At 42.0% G+C, this 22,160-nt stretch overlaps 1 protein-coding gene across 2 annotated transcripts in view; it reads left to right on the top strand.

Annotated features, from left to right (window-relative positions):
• Nucleotides 1–22,160, top strand: part of LOC126088518 (sentrin-specific protease 1-like) — a 195,952-nt gene that overhangs the window by 60,064 nt on the left and 113,728 nt on the right. For both annotated transcript variants that reach the window (XM_049906670.1, XM_049906669.1), the window contains one exon: nucleotides 21,801–21,958. In XM_049906670.1, coding sequence (XP_049762627.1) covers nucleotides 21,801–21,958 — 158 coding nt within the window. The remainder of the gene's footprint in view (nucleotides 1–21,800; nucleotides 21,959–22,160) is intronic.

Raw genomic sequence — 22,160 nt, 5'->3', positions numbered from 1 at the left:
ATCTCTCATATGACTACAAGCGACATCTTCTCTTCATCTTCAGCTGGCACTGGTGCGATGGCGTCTTTCCATCGCAATGGTGGGAGAGCACCATCATTCCGGTGCTCAAACCTGGTAAAAACCCTCTTGATGTTGTTAGCTATTGGCCCATCAGCCTCACCAACATTCTTTGTAAGCTGCTGGAACATATGGCATGTCGGCGGTTGGGTTGGGTCCTGGAGTCTTGTGGCTTGCTGGCTCCATGTCAGGGTGGCTTCCATCAGTGTCGCTCTACCACTGATAATCTTGTGTCCATCGAGTCTGCCATCCGAACAACCTTTTTGAGACGACAACACCTGATTGCCGTCTTTTTTGACTTACGTAAAGCATACGACACGACTTGGCAACATCATATCCTTGCATCATTGTATGAGTGGGGTCTCTGGGGACCACTCCCGATTTTTATCCAAAACTTCTTGTCGCTCCGTACTTTTCCGTGTCCAGTTTGGTGACTCCCATAATTCCATCCATATCCAGGAGAATGGAGTCCCGCAGGGTTCTGTATTGAGTGTCTCTCTATTTTTAGTGGCCATTAACGGTCTAGCAGCAGCTGTCGGGCCCTCCATCTCACCTTCTCTGTATGCAGATAACTTGTGCATTTCGTACTGCTGCTCCAGTACTGTTGTTGCTGAGCGGCGCCTCCAGGCAGCCATCCACAAGGCACAGTCATGGGCTCTAGCTCATGGCTTCCAGTTTTCAGCCGCAAAGTCATGTGTCATGCACTTCTGTCGGCGTTGTACCGTTCATCCAGAACCCGCACTTTACCTTAATGACAATCCACTCACTGTAGTGGAGACATATCAATTCTTAGGACTGGTTTTCGACGCTTGATTGACTTGGCTCCCACATCTTCTTCAGCTTGAGTAGAAGTGCTGGCAGCACTTCAATGCCTTCCATTGCCTGAGCAACACCAATTGGGGTGCAGATCGCTGCACGCTGCTGCAGCTCTACAGAGCCCTTGTCCAATCCCGAATTGACTGTGGGAGTGCGGTTTATGGTTCGGCAGTGCCTTCAGCATTGCGTTTACTTGACCCTGTGGGGTTTGATTAGTGACAGGAGCTTTTAGGACTAGTGCGGTGACCAGCGTATTGGTGGAGGCTGGTGTTCCTCCACTGCAGATCAGACATGCACATCTGCTCATCAGTTACGCAGCACAAGTTCATAGTTCCCCTGAGCATCCAAATTACCGTCTCCTTTTCCCGCCCGCAACAGTCCATCCCCTGCATCAGTGGCCCAGATCAGGGCTAATGATTGTGGTTTGCATGCAGTCCCTTCTCTCCGAACTAGAGTCCTTCCCTTTTTTCCACCTGTACTTGCAGTCCGTTCACGTACGCCTCCATGGTGTACATCTCAGCCGCAGCTTCATCTGGACCTTTTGCATGGCCCTAAGGACTCCGTTAACCCCACCGCTGTCACTTCCTCTCGATTCTTGACATTGTGGTTTACACCGATGGCTCAATGGCTAATGGTCACGTAAGCTTTGCATATGTTCATGGAGGACATATTGAGCAGCACTCCTTGCCAGTTGGCTGTAGTGTTTTCACCGCAGAGCTGGCGGCTATATCTCGCGCTCTTTGAGTACATCTGCTCATGCCCTGGCGAGTTATTTCACCTGTGTATTGTCTCATAGAGCAGCCTACAATCTGTAGAACAGTGCTACCCTCGCCACCCTCTGGTAGCATCCATTCAGGAGTCCATCTATGCCCTGGAACAGTCCCGCCGTTCCGTGGTGTTTGTGTGGACCCCAGGACACGTTGGAATCCCTGGCACCGAACTTGCCAACTGGCCAAACAGGCGACACGGAAACCGCTTCTATAGATGGGCATTTCCAAAACTGACCTGTGTTCTGTCTTACACCGCAGGGTTTTCCGGCTTTGGGAGACGGAATGGCATAACAGCACGGACAACAAACTGCGTGTCATTAAGGAGACTATGAATGTGTGGAAGTCTTCCATGCAGGCCTCTCTCAAGGAATCAGTTGTCCTCTGCCGGTTCTGCATTGGCCATACGTGGCTAATGCATTGTTACCTACTTCGTCGCGAGGACCCACCTCATTGTCACTGTGGCTCCCAAATGACAGTCGTCTACCTCTTGCTGGACTGCCCACTTTCAGCCGCCCTGCAGCAGACTTTATTTTTCCTAGTACCCTGCCTTTGGTGTTGGGCAACAATTCCTCCACAGCAGCTTTACTTTTACATTTTATCCGTGAGAGTGGCTTTTATACTTCTATGTATGTTTTAGCGCATGTCCTTTTGTCCCTCTGTGTCCTGAGTGGCTGGCTTTCCCTTTTTATTCTAGTGGTTGACCAGCCACTGTAATCTGCATTCATGTTTTACTCTCTTCTGTTTCTAGTGTTTCTCTGTTGTTTTCTTGTCCTCTTTTGTTCCTTTTAGTGTTCGTTGCCTTCCCTTCGTTCTTGTGGCTTCTCCTTTCTTTCCGTTTTGTGTTATATGTTTCGTCCATTTTATTCTCACACTTGTGGCACTGTTTTATTAGGAACAAGGGACCAATGACCTCATAGTTTGGTCCCTTCTCCTGCCTTTAAACCAACCAACCAACCAACCAATTTTTTGTAAAATTCTTCTTTCTCTTCTTCAGCTGCATCTTCTGTTGGGGCATGCACACTAATCAGCGACAAGTTGGCGAATTTTCCCTTCAGCCTCAATCGACATAATCTGGGGTTTGTTGTTTCATATTCCACCATCGCGTGACTGATGGACTTCTATACCATAAAACCTGCTCCTAATCTATTTTCTCCTTTCCTGCTATTGATCAATGTATAATGCTGAAGATCAACCACCTCTGTTTGTTTCCATCTTTTCTCTTGCAATTCTACGACATCAATTCGGTGCCTCAATAATTCCTCCTCGACCTTCCTAATGGCTCCCGTGTGAAAGATACTTCTTACATTCTGTGTTCAGATATACCAAAATCGTTTCCGTTTGAAGTGCCTTGGTTGTCGTAAGTTTGAGACAGTCTGGTTCTCTCTGTGAATTGGTTGCTGAACAATGAGTTTTTTCTGATATGGGATTGTTAGCTCCTTGATCAATCCCCAGCCTGGGGACCTGGATTTGTATCGGGTTTACTCCCTTAGGGAGACTGGTTTCACCCCACCTGTAGAGCCCTCCCTGCCCTATGTTGTAGGGACCTGAAAATGGCAAAGAAAAGGGATAGGCTTAGAACAGGATAGTATTCGAAACAGGATTGACATGTCATTGTGGGACACACTTCGTCTAGCTCCTCCCCTTTGACCTGTCTGGCATGAGTGACCCTGCTGGTAGCTACGCTACTGCTGGCATAGCCCTCCAGATCCAGAGCACGCAAACCTCCTCACCTGCATGGGCAGTGGTACATTAAGGCGGTGTCACCTGAGGAGGTTGAAAAGTACCTGCCCTGTCCCAGTCTGTCCGTAAATTCCTCTGGATATTTAAGAGGAAAAAAAAAAACCACTACGATACGACGGTTTAGCACCGCCTCAAAATGTAAACCACTGGAAGTCTTCCTCAAAGTGAAAAAGGGTGGCGCCCATTGTCTTGCCGAAACAGGTTTGATAACCCCATTATCTTGCCATCTTTGCAATTCCTGAGTAAGATGCTCACATATTGCATGGGAGACAGGTTGTGCATGAAAAAATTGTGGCTCTGCGTTGTCTTTCACAGTGATGCACTTCGAATCTTTTGCTCTTCCTATACCTGGTTCTTATAGTTCCTTGTACTTACTACACAAGTCAGAAATGTTAGTCTGAGGCACTGAAACTCTTATTTGTGACGCATTGTTCTGTATGCAGAAGTTGAACAAATCAAATAAATGTAATCCAAATATGCTTGCACTGTTTTTACAATAGATCACATGAAAATAAACGCATTTTGTCACTCCCTGGAAATTTGCTGGCAAACTCTATAGGCCAAGGACTGGAATTTCTTATCCATTGTCGGAAGATAAAATAGAAGTAGGTTGCTGTAGTGGTGGGCTACTGAGTTTGCCATAAGTGTGTGTATTTATCAGTCAAACAGAAGTACCAGCATCCAACTGCATCTTAACTGTCTTATGTTCCACTTTTAAATGAACAGAAATTTAGTAGATACAAAGGAATTGGACATTAGCTGCTAGTGGCATTGATTATGTCAAGGGGCAAGTTGAAACTTTGTACTGGACCAGGATTCAAGTGTGGGTCTTCTGCTTACTAGGCAGATGTGCTGACCACTATGCCATTCAGACACAGTTATCACCACAACCACACAGACTACCACAGCACGCCTCCCATCAGACAAATATTCTCAACTTGTATCATACAATACTGATGTAGTGTCCCACCTCACTCTCCTCATTACTTGTGGCATATCAGCAACCCCCATAAGAGTTTGAACTTGTTGCACATCTGAACTGAAGGGATCATTGGCCGTCATTGTCTTAATTATATGTGTGCCGTCTGCTCTTTCGGAAGTATCCGAAAGAACGGACACCACATATATAACAGAAAGTTACTTTGCCTGCCAACATGTTGCAGTGAAAGCTTTCCGCGATGCAGAAGTATTTGGTTTGTCCTGCATGCTAAGTAAACATACAATTTGGATGTGACCTTCACATCCACATTGAAAGCAGCTAGCATTATGGCAGGGACAGCATTTCCGATCATGTCTGGGAAAAGCACTGAGAACACAATTTTCTCCCAGAGTTATGTAACACATGCTGTTTGCTACAAGACTGAACGTTTTTACTTCTGCTTTTCTTACTGTTTGCCTAAGCTCTTTTCTGGACTACTTGAACACTATTCCATACGCGAGTCTGAGTGTCTTGTACACTGTAAACAATTGAAATAGAAAGTGTCTCAAAATGAATCTCTGTTGAATCCACAATTATTTGTGAGTCCTCAGTAGACAGTATTCTTTTTAAATCAGGGCCAGGCATTTTTAGAATTTCAGTGTGAATGTGTCATTTGTTACATTCTGGGTAATAGCATCATGCAACATTACTTCGCTATTTAATTCCACACAAACATTTTAAACTTCCAGTGTCTAGTGACACCTCGGAGTTCCGCTATCCACTGATTTATTGTCTGAGCTGGCTGCTGCTTCAGATGAAGAAATCTAAACTGGCATGTCATATATGTGATGTTCTCAAGAGCAGTTTTGGTGCACGGTTTAACGCAGAGTTAGTGCACTTCGGGAGCAATGGTGGACAAAAAATAAGCATGCGCTCCATACCTGTTACTTGGTAAGCAGTGAAGTACCGTCAAACGGGGTGATTTCGGACGGTTTTGTCGTTATTTTGATTGTAACTTTTGTATATATCGTTAGATTAAATTGATTGTTATGGAAGTGGTAGGGTATATGTGTAACGAATAAAATATCCCAGAACCAGAAAGTGTTTGTGTAGGTATATTTATCTGAGGCAGTTAAATAAAGTGTCCAAAGTCACCCCATGGATTGGGGTGATTTCGGACACGTGTTTTTTTTTAAATCTCTGTCCAAAGTTACAGTATATATAGGGTGAATTCGGACAGTTACTGCCTTTTTTTAAAATTTTACATGCTTTTTATTTGATTTTGGTGACGTTTTACACATTTTAAGGGAGCCCTTTGTTACGAACAAGTGATATGGAATGATATAATGAATTTTATATATTACAGATAAGTTTTTATTTTTCAAGAATTTAAATAAACAGTCTCTTTGTTCACTTCTGCACAAGCTCATTTAATATTTTCACTTAAGCAAATGGAAAGATCTTCTGACTGTCATTTGAGGAATAAATGCACCCATTCTTCTCCTGGCAAGATATTACGAAATTTCTTCTCTTTTTGGCTAGATTTGTCAAGGTAGCCTTTAACAAAATATCTAATATCCAGTTTAGTGAAGGGAAATCTCCAATGTGCAGCCCTCAAGATATCTTACTTCAACATTTCTTCTTCTTCTTCATTTAGCACTGGCTATCCTCCCATTTTTTTCGGATGTGCTTACTGCGCTTTATTTTGTAAGGTTGATTTAGGTATCCCATACAAATCACATGCTTTTCTGTACGATAATTTACCACTCTGAATATCATGAACAGCTTTATCTAAAAGTTCCGGGTCATAATTACACCATACTGTAGCACCTCTCCTATTCTTATACTTTCTTGGCATTATCAGAAATCACCCCACACAGTACACAGTTTTACAAAAACCGTCATTATTTTATAACCTTGCACGAGAAACTCGACAAACTTGTACAGAAATTGTCTCAATGCTGTTAGCTACTGAGTGCGTTGAATATTACGGTTACAATAACTTCCCGCTCAGCACAACAATAGTAAGTTTCCACTTTACGATAATGCATGGATTTTTAACCCTGAGACTGTTCATCAATTATTCACCAAGGGAAACAATTGATGCTAAATAAAAGTTGTGGAAAGGGACAAATGAAATCTTGCGCTTAAAATAACTGGCGCACGGGTGTTAAAATAAGTAACTCTTTGTTTCTATGCAGTAGCAAAGAGCAAATAAGCCACACTGTCCGAATTTGCCCCGGTCTCCAAAATCACCCCATTGACGGTACACCTCTAATAGTGCCCTGAAGTTGACCATTCTTCGTCTTGGCTGTGGTGTGGACAAAATTTCGGAACAGCTACCTGTGGCGGTGCTGCTTGTTTTTGTAGCAAAGATGCCAGTTGTCTGACAGTGAGAATTTCCTGTGGCAGCTCAGACAAGGTGATTTGCTGTAGGACACACACTAATACAACTGACCAGAAGCAGAGCAACAAAATTTAGAAAAAAAGACGTGTGCAACAGGCAAGCAGCTGGCATGAAATATAAGCCAGTTAAATGTCGATTGTCATAGCCATTTGTTGCAAACAGATGAAACTACTTTCATCCAGCCGTGACTGGGTGCTGCACATAGGAGCTGTATCTCGTGAAATATTAATTCACTTTGTTGGGTTAATGAATAAAAGATTTACTTAACTTTGGCACACTTCTTTGCCATGGGAGTACCGGATAATTTACTACTGTCATTGACTAATGAAGCATCACTTAATGTGCTAATTAAGAAACTGTTCTCTTGAGATACAATGTTAACCATTACTAATGTAAATGTTCATCAGAAACTTTAAGAACTTATTGGTCCCTCACTATGATGTTGACTGCTTCAGCTGAGGTATTGAACTGGGGTGAGATTTTACATGCTTGACACTATATTGACCTCAGTGTGAGGGCAATGCTATACTGAACAGAGGGCATCTGTTCTGGACTGCCTCCCATTGGTTGTTGCGGATTGTAGCTATGATGTTGACTGCTTCAGCTGAGGTATTGAACTGGGGTGAGATTTTACATGCTTGACACTATATTGACCTCAGTGTGAGGGCAATGCTATACTGAACAGAGGGCATCTGTTCTGGACTGCCTCCCATTGGTTGTTGCGGATTGTAGCGAGCCCTCACCAATGTCTATGGTATCGATTCACTTTGCTGACTTTGGTGTAACACCACCAGCTCTGGACAATACCATAGAAACTGTCAATAACTTTTAGTTCTTTCAATTTATCAATGCCCCATATCCTTACTTTCCTGCCTTTATGCAGTTTCTTCAGTTTTAATCTGCAGTTCACAATAAGTTATGATCACATTCCCTAAAAATGATTTGCTGTTTAAAATCTTTTGAAATCTCTCTTACTGTGCTGAGATCTATTTGCAACCTTATGTTGTCTCCACGTCATTTCCACATGTACAACTGCCTTGTGCGGTGTTGGGGGCTAGAACAGGCCCACAGCTCTTTCTTGCCTATCGTAAGAGTCTTTTTAATCAGATCTAATCTTTTACTTTGGTCTTGTGACTGGTATTCAGACTTTCGAAGGTTTTTGGTCTTTTCACTTTTTAACACTTCTTCCCTCACATTTTTTGGCTTTTTAATTTCTGGTTCCCTTTTTGGGGAAGGAGGCCTTTCTGTGGTGCATTACCTGTCCATTGTGCATTGATATCTTTTGCACTTACCAATCAAGTGGATCTACCTCTGCACCCGAAATCCAGTGTGGTAGCCAGTATGTTGTGGTGGGGTTGTCATGTATCCCTCGGTGGTAGCCCCTGATAAAATAGGGATCACACTGCCGATGCCCCAGCTGTGACCTACCCGTGTCAACCTGTCCACTTCAGGGTACTGGGACTCTGGGCAGTGGCTACTGTGCCAAATGGCCTTTGCCTTGGCAGGTTGAGTGGCATTGGTTTGGATAACCCACAACGAAGTGGATAAAACTTAAATGGTGGCCATGCCAACACGACTGTCTCATCAGTCAGTAACAGTGATTTTAGTGCAGAAATTTACAATGCTACGGCATTTTCGTCATTGTCCATGTCTCGAGATGAGATCCAGGCAAGGAGATATGGAAGTGGATAGTTTGCGGAGTTCTTAATGTGTTTCCACACTGACAGTCTCTTTTATGCTTCAACTAAGCCAATATTTTTTGTTGAAAGTACTAAAGATCGGTTTGGGGAAGTTGTGGCAATAATCAAGGGCACTTCAGGCCTATGTCAGGTTAGTGGATATACCAGTCACAATTTCTCCTCATAACCAGCACAGTGGAATTCAAGGTGTTATCTTCCATCAGGACCTAACACTTAAAATGATGAAGAGTTGCTTACTAATCTGGCGCAGCATGGAGTTCATTTTGTTCGCCACATCCAGAAGGTACCCAAGGATAATAAAGTGGACATTGGAGCTTTTATCCTAGCCTTCGATGACAACATTTCACCTGAGAGGTCGACATAACGCTTCAGGAAACACGGTCTTTGATAACGTGCCTCTCTGCTTCGAAAAACTACCAACCCTATTGTACCAATCACATTAATGTCGAGAGAGTGTCCAGTGTGATCTGTACCCTCATATGCTCTGATATTTTCAGTGAGCACGTACCTCCTATCACTGCACTAGAAGCCATGGCCATTAGTGTCTACTTGTCAGTTTGGATGACAATATGTAATCTTCATCTACCCCCCAGACAGACCTTTTCATTACCATGAGCTACTAGAGTTAGTGGCACAGTTCCCTGCCCACTTAGTCTTATGGGGTGCTTTAATGACCATAATCCTCTGTGAGGCAGCGACACAGTCTCACAGAGGCTGAGTACTAGAACACCTCCTTTCAGAATTGGACGTCTGCCTACTCATCACTGGAGCTGCAACCCATTTCATGTGGCCCACAGAATGTTTTCAGCTATTGATCTCGCAGTTTGGAGCCCTAGTATCTTACCCCTGATTCAGTGGCTTCCCCATGGCAAGCTTTGTGGCAGTGACCGTGTTCCTATTGTTCTCTCCATCTCCACTCACAGATGTCTAGAACATGCTCCACATTGGTCACTTCAGGAAGCTGATTGGCAGGCTTTCTCTTCTGTAGCCACATTTGCAGCCAGTCATGTGATGGATATCGACAAATTGATGCAGGATACTATTGATATTATTATTTGTGCAGCAGCAGCAGCAGCAGCAGCAGCAACAATACCGTATTCCTCCCGCTTATCCTGACAACAGCTGGTGCCATTGTAGTCTGAAGGTATATCCACAGTGGCATAAGCGCCATGGATAATTTAAAAGTGTTCAAGTGTGGTTTTTAATAAAGAAAAGGAAGCAGGAGTGTTGCAAGCAGTATGTCTCAATTTTGCAATACCAGACACCATCGCCCCTAACTAAACTCCACCGCATTTGTGCCCATCCGGGGGGTTTCTGGCGTTCTTGTCAGTGGTAATATCTGCACTGATCCCATGGCTGAAGTGTCTACTTGCAGTAATTACCATTCTCATTTCGTGACCCAGAAACACCTTATTGGGCACTGTCCTCTATCTTTCCGTGCACCTGGCTCTAGTCCCTTTTAGTGAAATGGAGCTTTGCAGCGTTTTGGCAGTGTGTCGCAATATTGCCCCTGGACCCGACAAAATCCACAACTGAGTGCTCGGACATCTTCGTGGTGACAGTATGGAATATGTTCTCTGGCTTTTTAATCACATTTGGCAGGAGAGAGTATTCTGCTCTCAATGGCAGGAAGGTATTGTTGTCCCTGCCCTGAAAACGGGAAAGGACCCACATATTTTAAAACTAACGGCCAATTTCTCTGACGATTGGGCTATCTAAGCTATTCAAATGAAAGGTCAGCAGTCTTTTTTGTTGTTGCCATGAAGCTGGAGGGCATACATCACAATTCCAGTGTGGCTTTCAGGCTTTCCAGTCTACTAAAAATCACCTGGTTTGTTTGGAATCCACAGTGCCCAATGCTTTTGTGCATCACCAACATCTGATTGCTGTGTTCTTTGACCTACAGAAGACATAAGATACCACCTGGTGACATCATGTCCTATCTACACCGCATAAGTGGGGTTTCCAGGGCACTTTACTCATTTTTATCCTGAATTTCCTATCTCTCCGGTTTTTGTCGGGCGTGGGTAGGTTAGACTCTCAGCAACGAATGTGTGCAGGAAACAGGAGTCCCTCAGGGATTGGTTCTCAACCTAACGCTATTTGTTACTGCCATCAATGGTATCGTAAATCCTGTGGGCCCCACAGTCTCTGCATCACTGTATGTGTATGACCTTTGCTGTACTATGCCTCTGCGTCACTACACACCGCTGAGTGCCAACATCAGGGGGCTGTCTGTAGAGTCAATGACTGGACCCTGAATTACAGCTATCAGTTTTCTCCTGCAAAATCATGAGTTAAGCATTTTTGTTGACTCAAGACTGTGCACCAGAACCCAGAAATTTATCTTGGTGACTAGTTACTGGAAATTGTTGAAACTTTCAAATTCTTAGGTATTTTATTTGACCACCTGCTAACTTGGCTGCCTCACGTATGCCAGCTCAAGGCAACTTGTCTGAAGAAGCTGAATACTCTCCATTTTCTTAGTCACTCCTCATAGGGTGCGGACCGCACTGTTCTAAGAGTTTACAAAGTGCTGATTTTACCGCGCTTGAACTATGGACATGTTGCCTATAGGTCGACACTGTTTGTACTGAGCCTGCTGGACCTCGTTCACCTCACAGGCGTGTGATTGGCAATGGGGACCTTTCGTGTGAGCCCTGTTGACAGCCTCTTGGCGGAAGCCGGTGTCCCATTGTTGCGGTTTAGATGACAACAGCTTCTGTCAAGTTACACAGTCACAATCTGTCAGATTCCTGCCCACCCATGTCACTCAACTCTGTCCACAGCCAGCAATTCAAACTGTTTGTGCATCACCCAAAACTGGGAAGACCAGCTGGGATTGGACTGGATATTCTACTGAAGGGCCTCCAACAGCCTCCATTAGTCTGTGTTCGTAGAGCTCCCTCTTGACACTCCCCATAAGCTGTACCCTGTTATTGTTGCCCCAAGAAGAATAATGACCGTACCCTTCTCCGATACCTCTTTCTGTCAGTCCTCCATGATTATTCTAATTCCGTATGCATCTACACAGATGGATTGAAAGTTAACTACAGGTTTGGTTACACTTTTGCCCGTTGTTGTTGTGGTCTTCAGTCCTGAGACTGGTTTGATGCAGCTCTCCATGCTACTCTATCCTGTGCAAGCTTCTTCATCTCCCAGTACCTACTGCAGCCTACATCCTTCTCAATCTGCTTAGTGTATTCATCTCTTGGTCTCCCTCTACGATTTTTACCCTCCACGCTGCCCTCCAATACTAAATTGGTGATCCCTTGATGCCTCAGAACATGTCCTACCAATCGATCCCTTCTTCTGGTCAAGTTGTGCCACAAACTTCTCTTCTCCCCAATCCTATTCAATACTTCCTCATTAGTTAAGTGAACTACCCATCTAATCTTCAGCATTCTTCTGTAGCACCACATTTCGAAAGCTTCTATTCTCTTCTTGTCCAAACTATTTATCGTCCATGTTTCACTTCCATACATGGCTACACTCCATACAAATACTTTCAGAAATGACTTCCTGACACTTAAATCTATACTCAATGTTAACAAATTTCTCTTCTTCAGAAACACTTTCCTTGCCATTGCCAGTCTACATTTTATATCCTCTCTACTTCAACCATCATCAGTTATTTTGCTCCCCAAATAGCAAAACTCCTTTACTACTTTAAGTGTCTCATTTCCTAATCTAATTCCCTCAGCATCACTTGACTTAATTCGACTACATTCCATTATCCTCGTTTTGCTTTTGTTGATGTTCATCTTATATCTTCCTTTCAAGACACTGTCCATTCCGTTCAACTGCTCTTCCAAGTCCTTTGCTGTCTCTGACAGAATTACAATGTCATCGGCGAACCTCAAAGTTTTTATTTCTTCTCCATGGATTTTAATACCTACACTGAATTTTTCTTTTGTTTCCTTCACTGCTTGCTCAATATATACAGATTGAATAACATCGGGGAGAGACTACAACCCTGTCTCACTCCCTTCCCAACCACTGCTTCCCTTTCATGTCCCTTGACTCTTATAACTGCCATCTGGTTTCTGTACAAATTGTAAATAGCCTTTTGCTCCCTGTATTTTACCCCTGCCACCTTCAGAATTTGAACGAGAGAATTCCAGTCAACATTGTCAAACTACAAATGCTAGAAACGTAGGTTTGCCCTTCCTTAATCTAGCTTCGAAGATAAGTCGTAGGGTCAGTATTGCCTCACGTGTTCCAACATTTCTACGGAATCCAAACTGATCTTCCCCGAGGTCGGCTTATAGTAGTTTTTCCATTCGTCTGTAAAGAATTCGCGTTAGTATTTTGCAGCTGTGACTTATTAAACTGATAGTTCGGTAATTTTCACATCTGTCAACACCTGCTTTCTTTGGGATTGGAATTATTATATTCTTCTTGAAGTCTGAGGGTATTTCGCCTGTCTCATACATCTTACTCACCAGATGGTAGAGTTTTGTCAGGTCTGGCTCTCCCAAGGCCGTCAGTAGTTCCAATGGAATGTTGTCTACTCCGGGGGCCTTGTTTCGACTCAGGTTTTTCAGTGCTCTGTCAAACTCTTCACGCAGTATCGTATCTCCCATTTCATCTTCATCTACATCCTCTTCCATTTCCATAATATTGTCCTCAAGTACATCGCCCTTGTATAGACCCTCTATATACTCCTTCCATCTTTCTGCTTTCCCTTCTTTGCTTAGAACTGGGTTTCCATCTGAGCTCTTGATGTTCATACAAGTGGTTCTCTTGTCTCCAAAGGTCTCTTTAATTTTCCTGTAGGCAGTATCTATCTTACCCCTAGTGAGGTAAGCCTCTACATCCTTACATTTGTCCTCTAGCCAGCCCTGGTTAGCCATTTTTCACTTTCTGTCGATCTCATTTTTGAGACGTTTGTATTCCTTTTAGCCTGCTTCATTTACTGCATTTTTATATTTTCTCTTTTCATCAATTAAATTCAATATTTCTTCTGTTACCCAAGGATTTCTACTAACCCTAGTCTTTTTACCTACTTGACCCTCTGCTGCCTTCACTACTTCATCCCTCAAAGCTACCCATTCTTCTTCTACTGTATTTCTTTCCCCCATTCCTGTCAATTGTTCCCCTTTCCCCCATTCCTGTCAATTGTTCCCTTATGCTCTCCCTGAAACTCTGTACAACCTCTGGTTCTTTCACTTTATCCAGGTCCCATCTCCTTAAATTCCCACCTTTTTGCAGTTTCTTCAGTTTTAATCTACAGGTCATAACCAATAGATTGTGGTCAGAGTCCACATCTGCCCCTGGAAATGTCTTACAATTTAAAACCTGGTTCCTAAATCTCTGTTTTACCATTATATAATCTATCTGAAACCTGTCAGTATCTCCAGGCTTCTTCCATGTATACAGCCTTCTTTTATGATTCTTGAACCAAGTGCTATCTATGATTAAGTTGTGCTCTGTGCAAAATTCTACCAGGCGGCTTCCTCTTTCATTTCTTAGCCCCAATCCATATTCACCTACTACGTTTCCTTCTCTCCCTTTTCCTACTACCGAATTCCAGTCACCCATGACTATTAAATTTTTGTCACCCTTCACTATCTGAATAATTTCTTTTATTTCATCATACATTTCTTCAATTTCCTCGTCATCGGCAGAGTTAGTTGGCATATAAACTTGTACTACTGTAGTAGGTGTGGGCTTCATATCTATCTTGGCCACAATTATGCGTTCACTACGGTGTTTGTAGTAGCTTACCCGCATTCCTATTTTCCTATTCATTATTAAACCTACTCCTGCATTACCCCTATTTGATTTTGTATTTATAACCCTGTAGTCACCTGACCAAAAGTCTTGTTCCTCCTGCCACCGAACTTCACTAATTCCCACTATATCTAACTTTAACCTATCCCTTTCCCTTTCTAAATTTTCTAACCTACCTGCCCGATTAAGGGATCTGACATTCCACGCTCCGATCCGTAGAACGCCAGTTTTCTTTCTCCTGATAACGACATCCTCCTGAGTAGTCCCTGCCCGGAGATCCGAATGGGGGACTATTTTATCTCTGGAATATTTTACCCAAGAGGACGCCATAATCATTTAATCATACAGTAAAGCTGCATGCCCTCAGGAAAAATTATGGCCCTAGTTTGCCCTTGCTTTCAGTCGTTCGCAGTACTAGCACAGCAAGGCCGTTTTGGTTACTGTTACAAGGCCAGATCAGTCAATCATCCAGAGTGTTGCCCTTACAGCTACTGAAAAGGCTGCTGCCCCTCTTCAGGAACCACACGTTTGTCTGGCCTCTCAACAGATACCCCTCCGTTGTGGTTGCACCTACGGTACGGCTATCTGTATCGCTGAGGCATGCAAGCCTCCCCACCAACGGCAAGGTCCATGGTTCATGGGGGGACTTTGCCTATGCAAGGGAATTCGAGGAGCACTCCCTGCTAAGTGCCTGCAGTTTATACACTCAGAGTTGGTTGCCATCTCTCAGGCTTTGTGGATGGCAAGTCCCAGGCCACGATGAACTTTCTGATCTGTAGCGATTCCATGAGTTGCCTAAAAGGCATAAACCTTTGCTATCCAAAAAATCTCTTTGTTGCCAATATCCAGGACATACTGGCTGATGTCTACAGCTCTGGAAAGAAAGTGACCTTCATTGGACACTAAGCCACATAGGCGATGTAGGAAATGATCCCACTGACCATTTAGCTAAACATGCAACTACAGGAGATCAATTTGATGTCGGTATATCAGGCACAGACCTAAGATTACAACTTCGACCCAATATATTGAGGCTCTGGAAATTGGAAAGGCAGGCTACTAAAACCCAAAACCAATTGTGAGTGATTAAAGGGTCCACGTAGGTGTGGCATGTATCTGATGTGACAGCCACTACCAAAGTGTTGCATTTCCTGAGGGAGAGTGGATTTTACACTAACCTATAATACTTTTCCAGTTCCAGTGCTAGGAGTATTTGTGGGGGCAAGAGCCTCCCCGTGCATCAGGTACTCACCAAGCGACCGCCTTGTTGTGCTTTTAGACCCTCTTGTGCGAGATGCTGCTGGAGTTATTGCTATTTTCTTTTAACTTTTGTGTTACGACTACTGTCATGACCTTTTAAACTCTTCGGCTTGCTTATATAGCTCGAGCCAAGTCCCCATTTTTTTCACTTTTTATGTTCTTACGTGTTACTCTCATGATGAGGAGTGTATTCCCTTCAAACACACAATATTCATCACATCATCATATCACATATACAACTTTCTTCGAAGTATTAGCAATTATTAAATTGCGCTCTGTACAAAATTCTAGCAGGTCTCTTCTCCTTTCATTCCTCCCTCTCAGTCCTCGTTCTCCTATTTTTCTTTCCGATCTTTGTTGTACTGTCAAATTCCAGTCTCTCCATCACAGTTAAATTTTCTTCACCTGTAACTATTTTGAGTAATTTCTTTTATCTCATCATACATTCTTCTAGTTGCTTCTTCCTCTGCCGAGCCAATAGACGTGAAGCCAACACACACCACAGTAATAAAAGTTTATATACTCATTGTAATGTCTTTAACACTCTGAAGTACAGCCACTTAGAAAAACTTTGGATCCAGAAAACCAAGCATTTATAAGTGTTACTCACACAATTGCCTTTGATACCTCTTAAAGGGGCACACTAAAAAAGTCAAAGATTCAAGTTTATTTATTGTTTTTAAATCTGTGACAGGTTGCAAATTTTACAGTTACAATGACAGAAAATGTAATTATCCTTCCAACACTTAAGCAATTTTACAGGTAATTGGCTTTTATGTGGAAAGTTCTGAAGTGTTCTGGCATGCAGAGAAGCATGTTGCAATTGGCAATGTCAACTTGTTTCGTTCCTGCTTTCTTTGCTGGTAGATTCTTTAAGTCTTCCCTGAACAAATCTGGGAAACGCATGTTGAATACTGCTATGTTATAAGATTCATATGTAAAAAAGAAGACAAGATGGAACACGAGTAAAGCAGAACTAAAATGTAACTATGGCAGCAGTATTTGTAGCAACAATGTAAGTGACAAAAGTCATAACAGACTACAGCTTACCTAGCTATAAATCTTCTTCCAACTGTTCCCACTCAGATCCAGAATAACTGATTCTTTCTCTTGAGCTTCCAGAATTTCTTGCTCAACAAATGTGGGTACACACACACACACACACACACACACACACACACACACAATATGCTGAAAAAGAGGTAGTGCTTGAAAGCTAGGGTGAATGCTATTTCTGTGCTCCACGCATTGATCTACTATAGGTGAGTGGTTATCTTTTCCTTACTTAAAATAAATCTAATATTCTCATTTCCTTTATTCTCTAGGCAGTGCATTGTAGATTATTAAAGGTTCAGATAGCATGGTTTCCAATGATTGTGCTTTCTGTGTACGGTTCTTCTTTACGAAAATTGTTCTGGCTTCTGTAGTTTCATAATTGTGAATTTAGCTGTTTAATGGTGAAAAACCAGAATCCGGTTGGAGCTGCCAGTGGTAGAGGTCACCCGTGTGGGATGTGTGCGTGTTAGTGTGAAAGTGTGTGTTTTCTTTGCTGATGAAAGTTTTGGCCGAAAGTTATAATTTGTAACAGTCTTTTCGTTGTTCCTGTGTGCAAATCAACTGGTCATCTTTATGGTGAGTAGCAATCTCCTTGGCCTGCATCAGTACTTGCTTTGGGCTGAGGGTTCGATACCCCTGGCTTTGATAGTATGGATGTGTTAAATGAATGGAAGACAAGAGAATACCAAGAGAGATACGTGAAATAAAAGGGAAGGGGAAAAGACCAAAAGAAAGAGTTACAACCAAGTAGCTGAAAGGGGTGAAGAACTGCTTGCAAAATAAAGGTGAAGACAGGATCAAGGTGGAGATGGAGGAATGGTGTATAAAGACAGAAGACAATGGAAGTGCTTGTGTTCCAAAGAGACTCCAGTAAAGAAGACATTGAATACTTATACAATTCTATCTCTGTTATAGCTACAACATCAGGTGCCTTCTTAACTGATGAAAAAGTGTGTTACCTCCCCTCCCCATACTATCATAGTTTTGAACTGTTTCTCATGCCAATTCTTCATTTATCTCCTCACCATACTGTGACATTTTGTGCCAGTTTTAATTCAGTATATTCTATATTTTCCTTTTATTGATAGGTTGAAACTCCCTTCTTTTCTTTGTAGCTACTATTGTTCCATTTGATATTTTTTTTCCCTTTTTGTTTGCTCTCTTTGTATCAGTATCATCTTATTCTGTTTCCTCTAGTACCTTTCCAGAATGAGATTTTTGCTCTGCAGCGGAGTGTGCACTGATATGAAACTTCCTGGCAGATCAAAACTGTGTGCCAGACAGAGACTCAAACTCGGGACGTTTGCCTTTCGCAGGCAAGTGCTCTACCGGCCCGAGTCTCAGCCCGGTACAAAGTTTTAATCTGCCAGGAAGTTTCACTAGTACCTTTGTTAAATAATTGCCTCTTTCGTGTATGCTTGTCCCTTTCACGTATGTCTGTACGGTTTTCATTATCTGAGGTGGAGAGCTTGTTGCTTGATCAAGTCTGGTAGCTACATTTATTCTTAAGTAAATTCACAGTCTTCATTTATCATGCTGATAAGTGTTGCTCTCTAGCTTAGTATGTGCATATTCTCTGTGACTTACGAATTTAATAACTTGAAATTCTTGTACAGTTTCCTCATGGTTTGATAAAATATAATCAATTTTTAGTTCCATTTGGTCTTTGCCTATTCCATTTTGTATTTGTTTTCTTGTGGAAGAATGTGTCAAAGCAAGCATGTTTTCAGCAATTGCTACAAATGCATTACCTTGGTCATTTCTGGTATCAGATGTGAAATTACCTTTAAACAGTGCTCATCAATTTTTTCCCTACTTTCGCTTTAAAATTCCCCATTATCATCTCATAGTGGAATTTGTTTTCATTGATCAACTTTTATAACTCTTTGTAGGCCTCTCTTCCAAGACTGGAACCTCTGTTTCTCAATCAAGTAGCTCCTCAGTTTGCCTCACAAAGCCTCAGTGCACCCTGGTCTCAGAAACTGACATACAGCCTTGAGAACAGTGTCCAGACCACGTGCCCCTCCATATTCCCATCCAGTGAAGCCTATGGGCTGAGGATGACACGGTGGCTGGTGGTACCGTTGAGCCCTCATGGCCTGTTCGGGAGGAGTTTTTTTTAAGACCTCTTTTACTTTATCAGAACACAAGGACAGTGGTGCATAGACTTGAAGGTTTTCCTTGAAATGTCTGTTCTTTATTTTTTAAACTTAAGTTACTATGCCATCTGAGAAGCTGCGAATATTTATAATATCCTTTTTAATTTGTATCTTTACAGTATATGATACATTTGATTTTCCTCCCTGCTCTATTTTTCTGAGTAACATTTTACTGTACTTTAATTCAGTGTGATTTTTTCACTAAACTACTCATAACTCAACTGTACCGCATTTGATCTTATGTAACTCTTGTTTTAAGTCAACTATCCCATGTTCAGATCCAAGAGCTCTACAGCTGTTTTACAGTCCACCGACACTGTTGAGTTTGAGAGGCTAATTGTTGTCAGTAATATCTTTATTTCTTGTGCACTCTTGGTATAACAAGTTATTTAAGCTTTGAAGCTTTGCTGTTGATGTACAGTACCTTGCACTTGACACAACACATTGAGAAAGTTGTAGTTGTGTACCTCGGTATTGAAAACTATGGATAAGATCATTCACATGCAGAAAACAAATGCAACCGTGAAATAATTACTCGGAACTGTAGGCTACTGTATCGTAAATTAGTCTGTAGTATCTATATGATGGTACAACATTTCCTCACTAGATGGTAGGGCAGACAAGAGTGAGTTTTTAATTATTCTATATAATGCTTCATGGACATGGAGGACTTGTTTCAAATAATTATTTTCAATATTTTAATAAATGTAAAATTTACTCATTCTTATTAGCCAAATGATGGGTTGAGCGCAGAAACGCATTTACTTTTTAGCTTAGTATATGCTTCTGTGCTCCATGCATTGATCTGCTATAGGTGAGTGGTTGCCTTTTCCGTATTTTACATATTGTTCCATCCAGGAATTTCCATTATCATCAGCTTAACTCCTTTTTATAAACTGATCAATTGTCAATTATGAAAATTGCACAAAAGCACGTAGAGTTTACCTGTAAGAAGTTGATGCTTCACCAAATTAGCCAGCCTAAAGATTGAATATTTAAGTCCAATTTTTGCAGTACTCGGCACTTCACTTTCATCTAACATGGAAGTGGTACGAGGGGCATTTGAAAAGTCTGTGCAAAAATAAAAACTACTTACATGTTTGGGGTGAACCTGTTTTGTTTTTCGACAAAGTCTCCTTTTAGACTTATGCACTTAGTCCATTGCTTTCTAATTTGTTGATCCCTTCTGAATAATAGGAGTTGTCCAAGTCTGCAAAATAGCTATTAGTTGCTGCAATAACCTCCTCGTTTGAATAAAATCTTTGTCCCGCCAGCCATTTCTTCAAATTGGGGAACAAATAGTAGTCTGAGGGAGCCAAGCCTAGAGAATAGGGGGGATGTGAAACAAGTTGGAATTCTATTTCCATTAATTTTGTGGCCACAAGTGCTGAGGTGTGTGCTGGTGTATTGTCGTGTTGGAAAAGAACATTTTTGTGGTCCAATTGCCGGCATTTTTCTTGCAGCTCAGTTGTCATACAGTCCAGTAACGATGAATAATATGCACCTGTAATAGTTTTACCCTTTTCCAGATAGTTGATGAGGATTATCCCTTGCGAATCCCAAAAGACAGTCGCCACAACCTTTCTGGCCAAAGGAATAGTCTTTGCCTTTTTTGGTGCAGATTCTCCCTCGATAACCCATTGTTTAGATTTTTGTATGGTCTCAGGTGTATAGTAATGTATGCATGTTTCATCCACAGTGACGAAACGACGTTTAAAATCCTGCAGATTCTTCCTGAACAACTGCAAATCATTCTTGCAACACTTCCTACAATTCCGTTTTTGCTCAAGCGTGAGCAATTGCGGAACAAATCTTGTGGATAGCATTCTCATGTACAAATGTGTACGCAAAATATTATGTACTCATTCATTTGAAATGCCCACAGCACTCCAGTCTCACGTACCTTAACTCTTCTGTCATCCATCACCATATTGTGGATTTTCTCAATGATTTCTGGAGTCATAACCGCCACAGGGTGTCTACATCGTTCAGCATCACTTGTACTCATATGGCCACTCTGAAAATTTTGAAATTGCTTATAAACTTCTAATCGAAGGTGCAGAGTCACCTTAATGTTTATCAAGCTTCTCTTTAGTCTCCTGAGGCGTTTTGCCTTCATAAAGTAATGTTGAATCAGCACACGAAATTCTTTTTTGACCATTGTTTGACAATCACTTGACTTCCTTGATTCATACAAATGCCAAACACAAAAAAATAGACCAATATGGCCGAAACTTGGTGTGCATTCTTTCCAAAGGTGCTACTAACCAAACATGACCTCGATACGCACTGGTGGTGCCATCTCACGGACTTTTCGAACACCCCGCATACTAGACTACTTAAATGTATTTTATTATGGACTAACATAGGCATCATTTTCTAAAAGTGTCCATGCCCCCCCCTCCCCCCGATATGAATGTGACACTCACACTTTATTCTGTATTGTGAGTTTGTCATCTAAGATTTACGAAGGCTTAGCATATACAGCGTGGGCTGTGGAACACATTCTGATCTTTACTCATCATAGCAACATGGTGAAGGAGTTTGTTTTTGACAGTAGACACCAGCTTACCTAGAAACTCTTTAAGATTAGTCCATTAAAAATGAGGCTTTTTGTAATTGTTCATTTTACTTTTATGCTGTGTTTGTTTCTTTTTAGCTAGCAATCGAGCTCACTATCACTATATGTTGTGGCTTGACTAAACTGATAATGCCGTTTAGACTCTGTGGGTCCTGTAACTTCAATGTCTCCCACAGGGAGGGAGTAGGGGGGGGGGGAGAATCAGGCAGAGGGGGGATGGACAGCTTTTATGTTGACAAGTCTTATAAAGTGTTGCTGCAGATAACAATGAATGAAACTTTATCACCACTTCAGCATGGCCATGTGCACTCAGAAAGAGAGCAGTTATTGCCACCCCTATTACTCCCAGCAGGATGCCCGGAAAGACACTAAATCTCATTTGCTGCATGCAGTTGGTGGAGGTAAATGTGAGGAGTGGATCAAAACAGAGCTACCTGCTGATAATACACACACTACAGTAATATCTTCTAGTATGCATAATATCTTCTAGTATGCAATAATTTTGAGGTAGTTATTGCATCTCATGTAGATAAGAATGTGTAACACAGCGCTTTTTTTACTGTTATAATTTAAAATTATTATTTATTTTCTTGTTATAGCCTTGCATTTTTCAACTCCAAGAGAGGGACTATCTATAATTAATAAAAGATTTTTTCCATCTGTGAGAAGAGAAGCTAGCATCCAGTTTAGACAACATCCTGTGAAGATGAAGGAATCGCATAACAGCAAACCGAAAAAGAGATCTGCACTTGATGAGGTAAAATTGGTGACTGAAGGAAATTTAAGTAAATAAGTAGCCTCTAGGATCAAAACATCATGCATTGTAATTTTTTTGGCCACTGATAGAATCAGAACATCACGGTAGTTAAAATATATGGGCAAATTTTGATGCTTTAATATGCTTCTTACATTGTGTGGCAAAGTTTGTGTGTGTGCGTGTGTGTGCGCGCGCGCGCGCG

This window comes from Schistocerca cancellata, chromosome 6 (genome assembly GCF_023864275.1).
Source record: "Schistocerca cancellata isolate TAMUIC-IGC-003103 chromosome 6, iqSchCanc2.1, whole genome shotgun sequence".
NCBI lineage: Eukaryota > Metazoa > Arthropoda > Insecta > Orthoptera > Acrididae > Schistocerca > Schistocerca cancellata.
The sequence above is the reverse complement of the archived record's forward strand: the minus strand, read 5'-3'. Positions and strand labels throughout refer to the sequence as shown.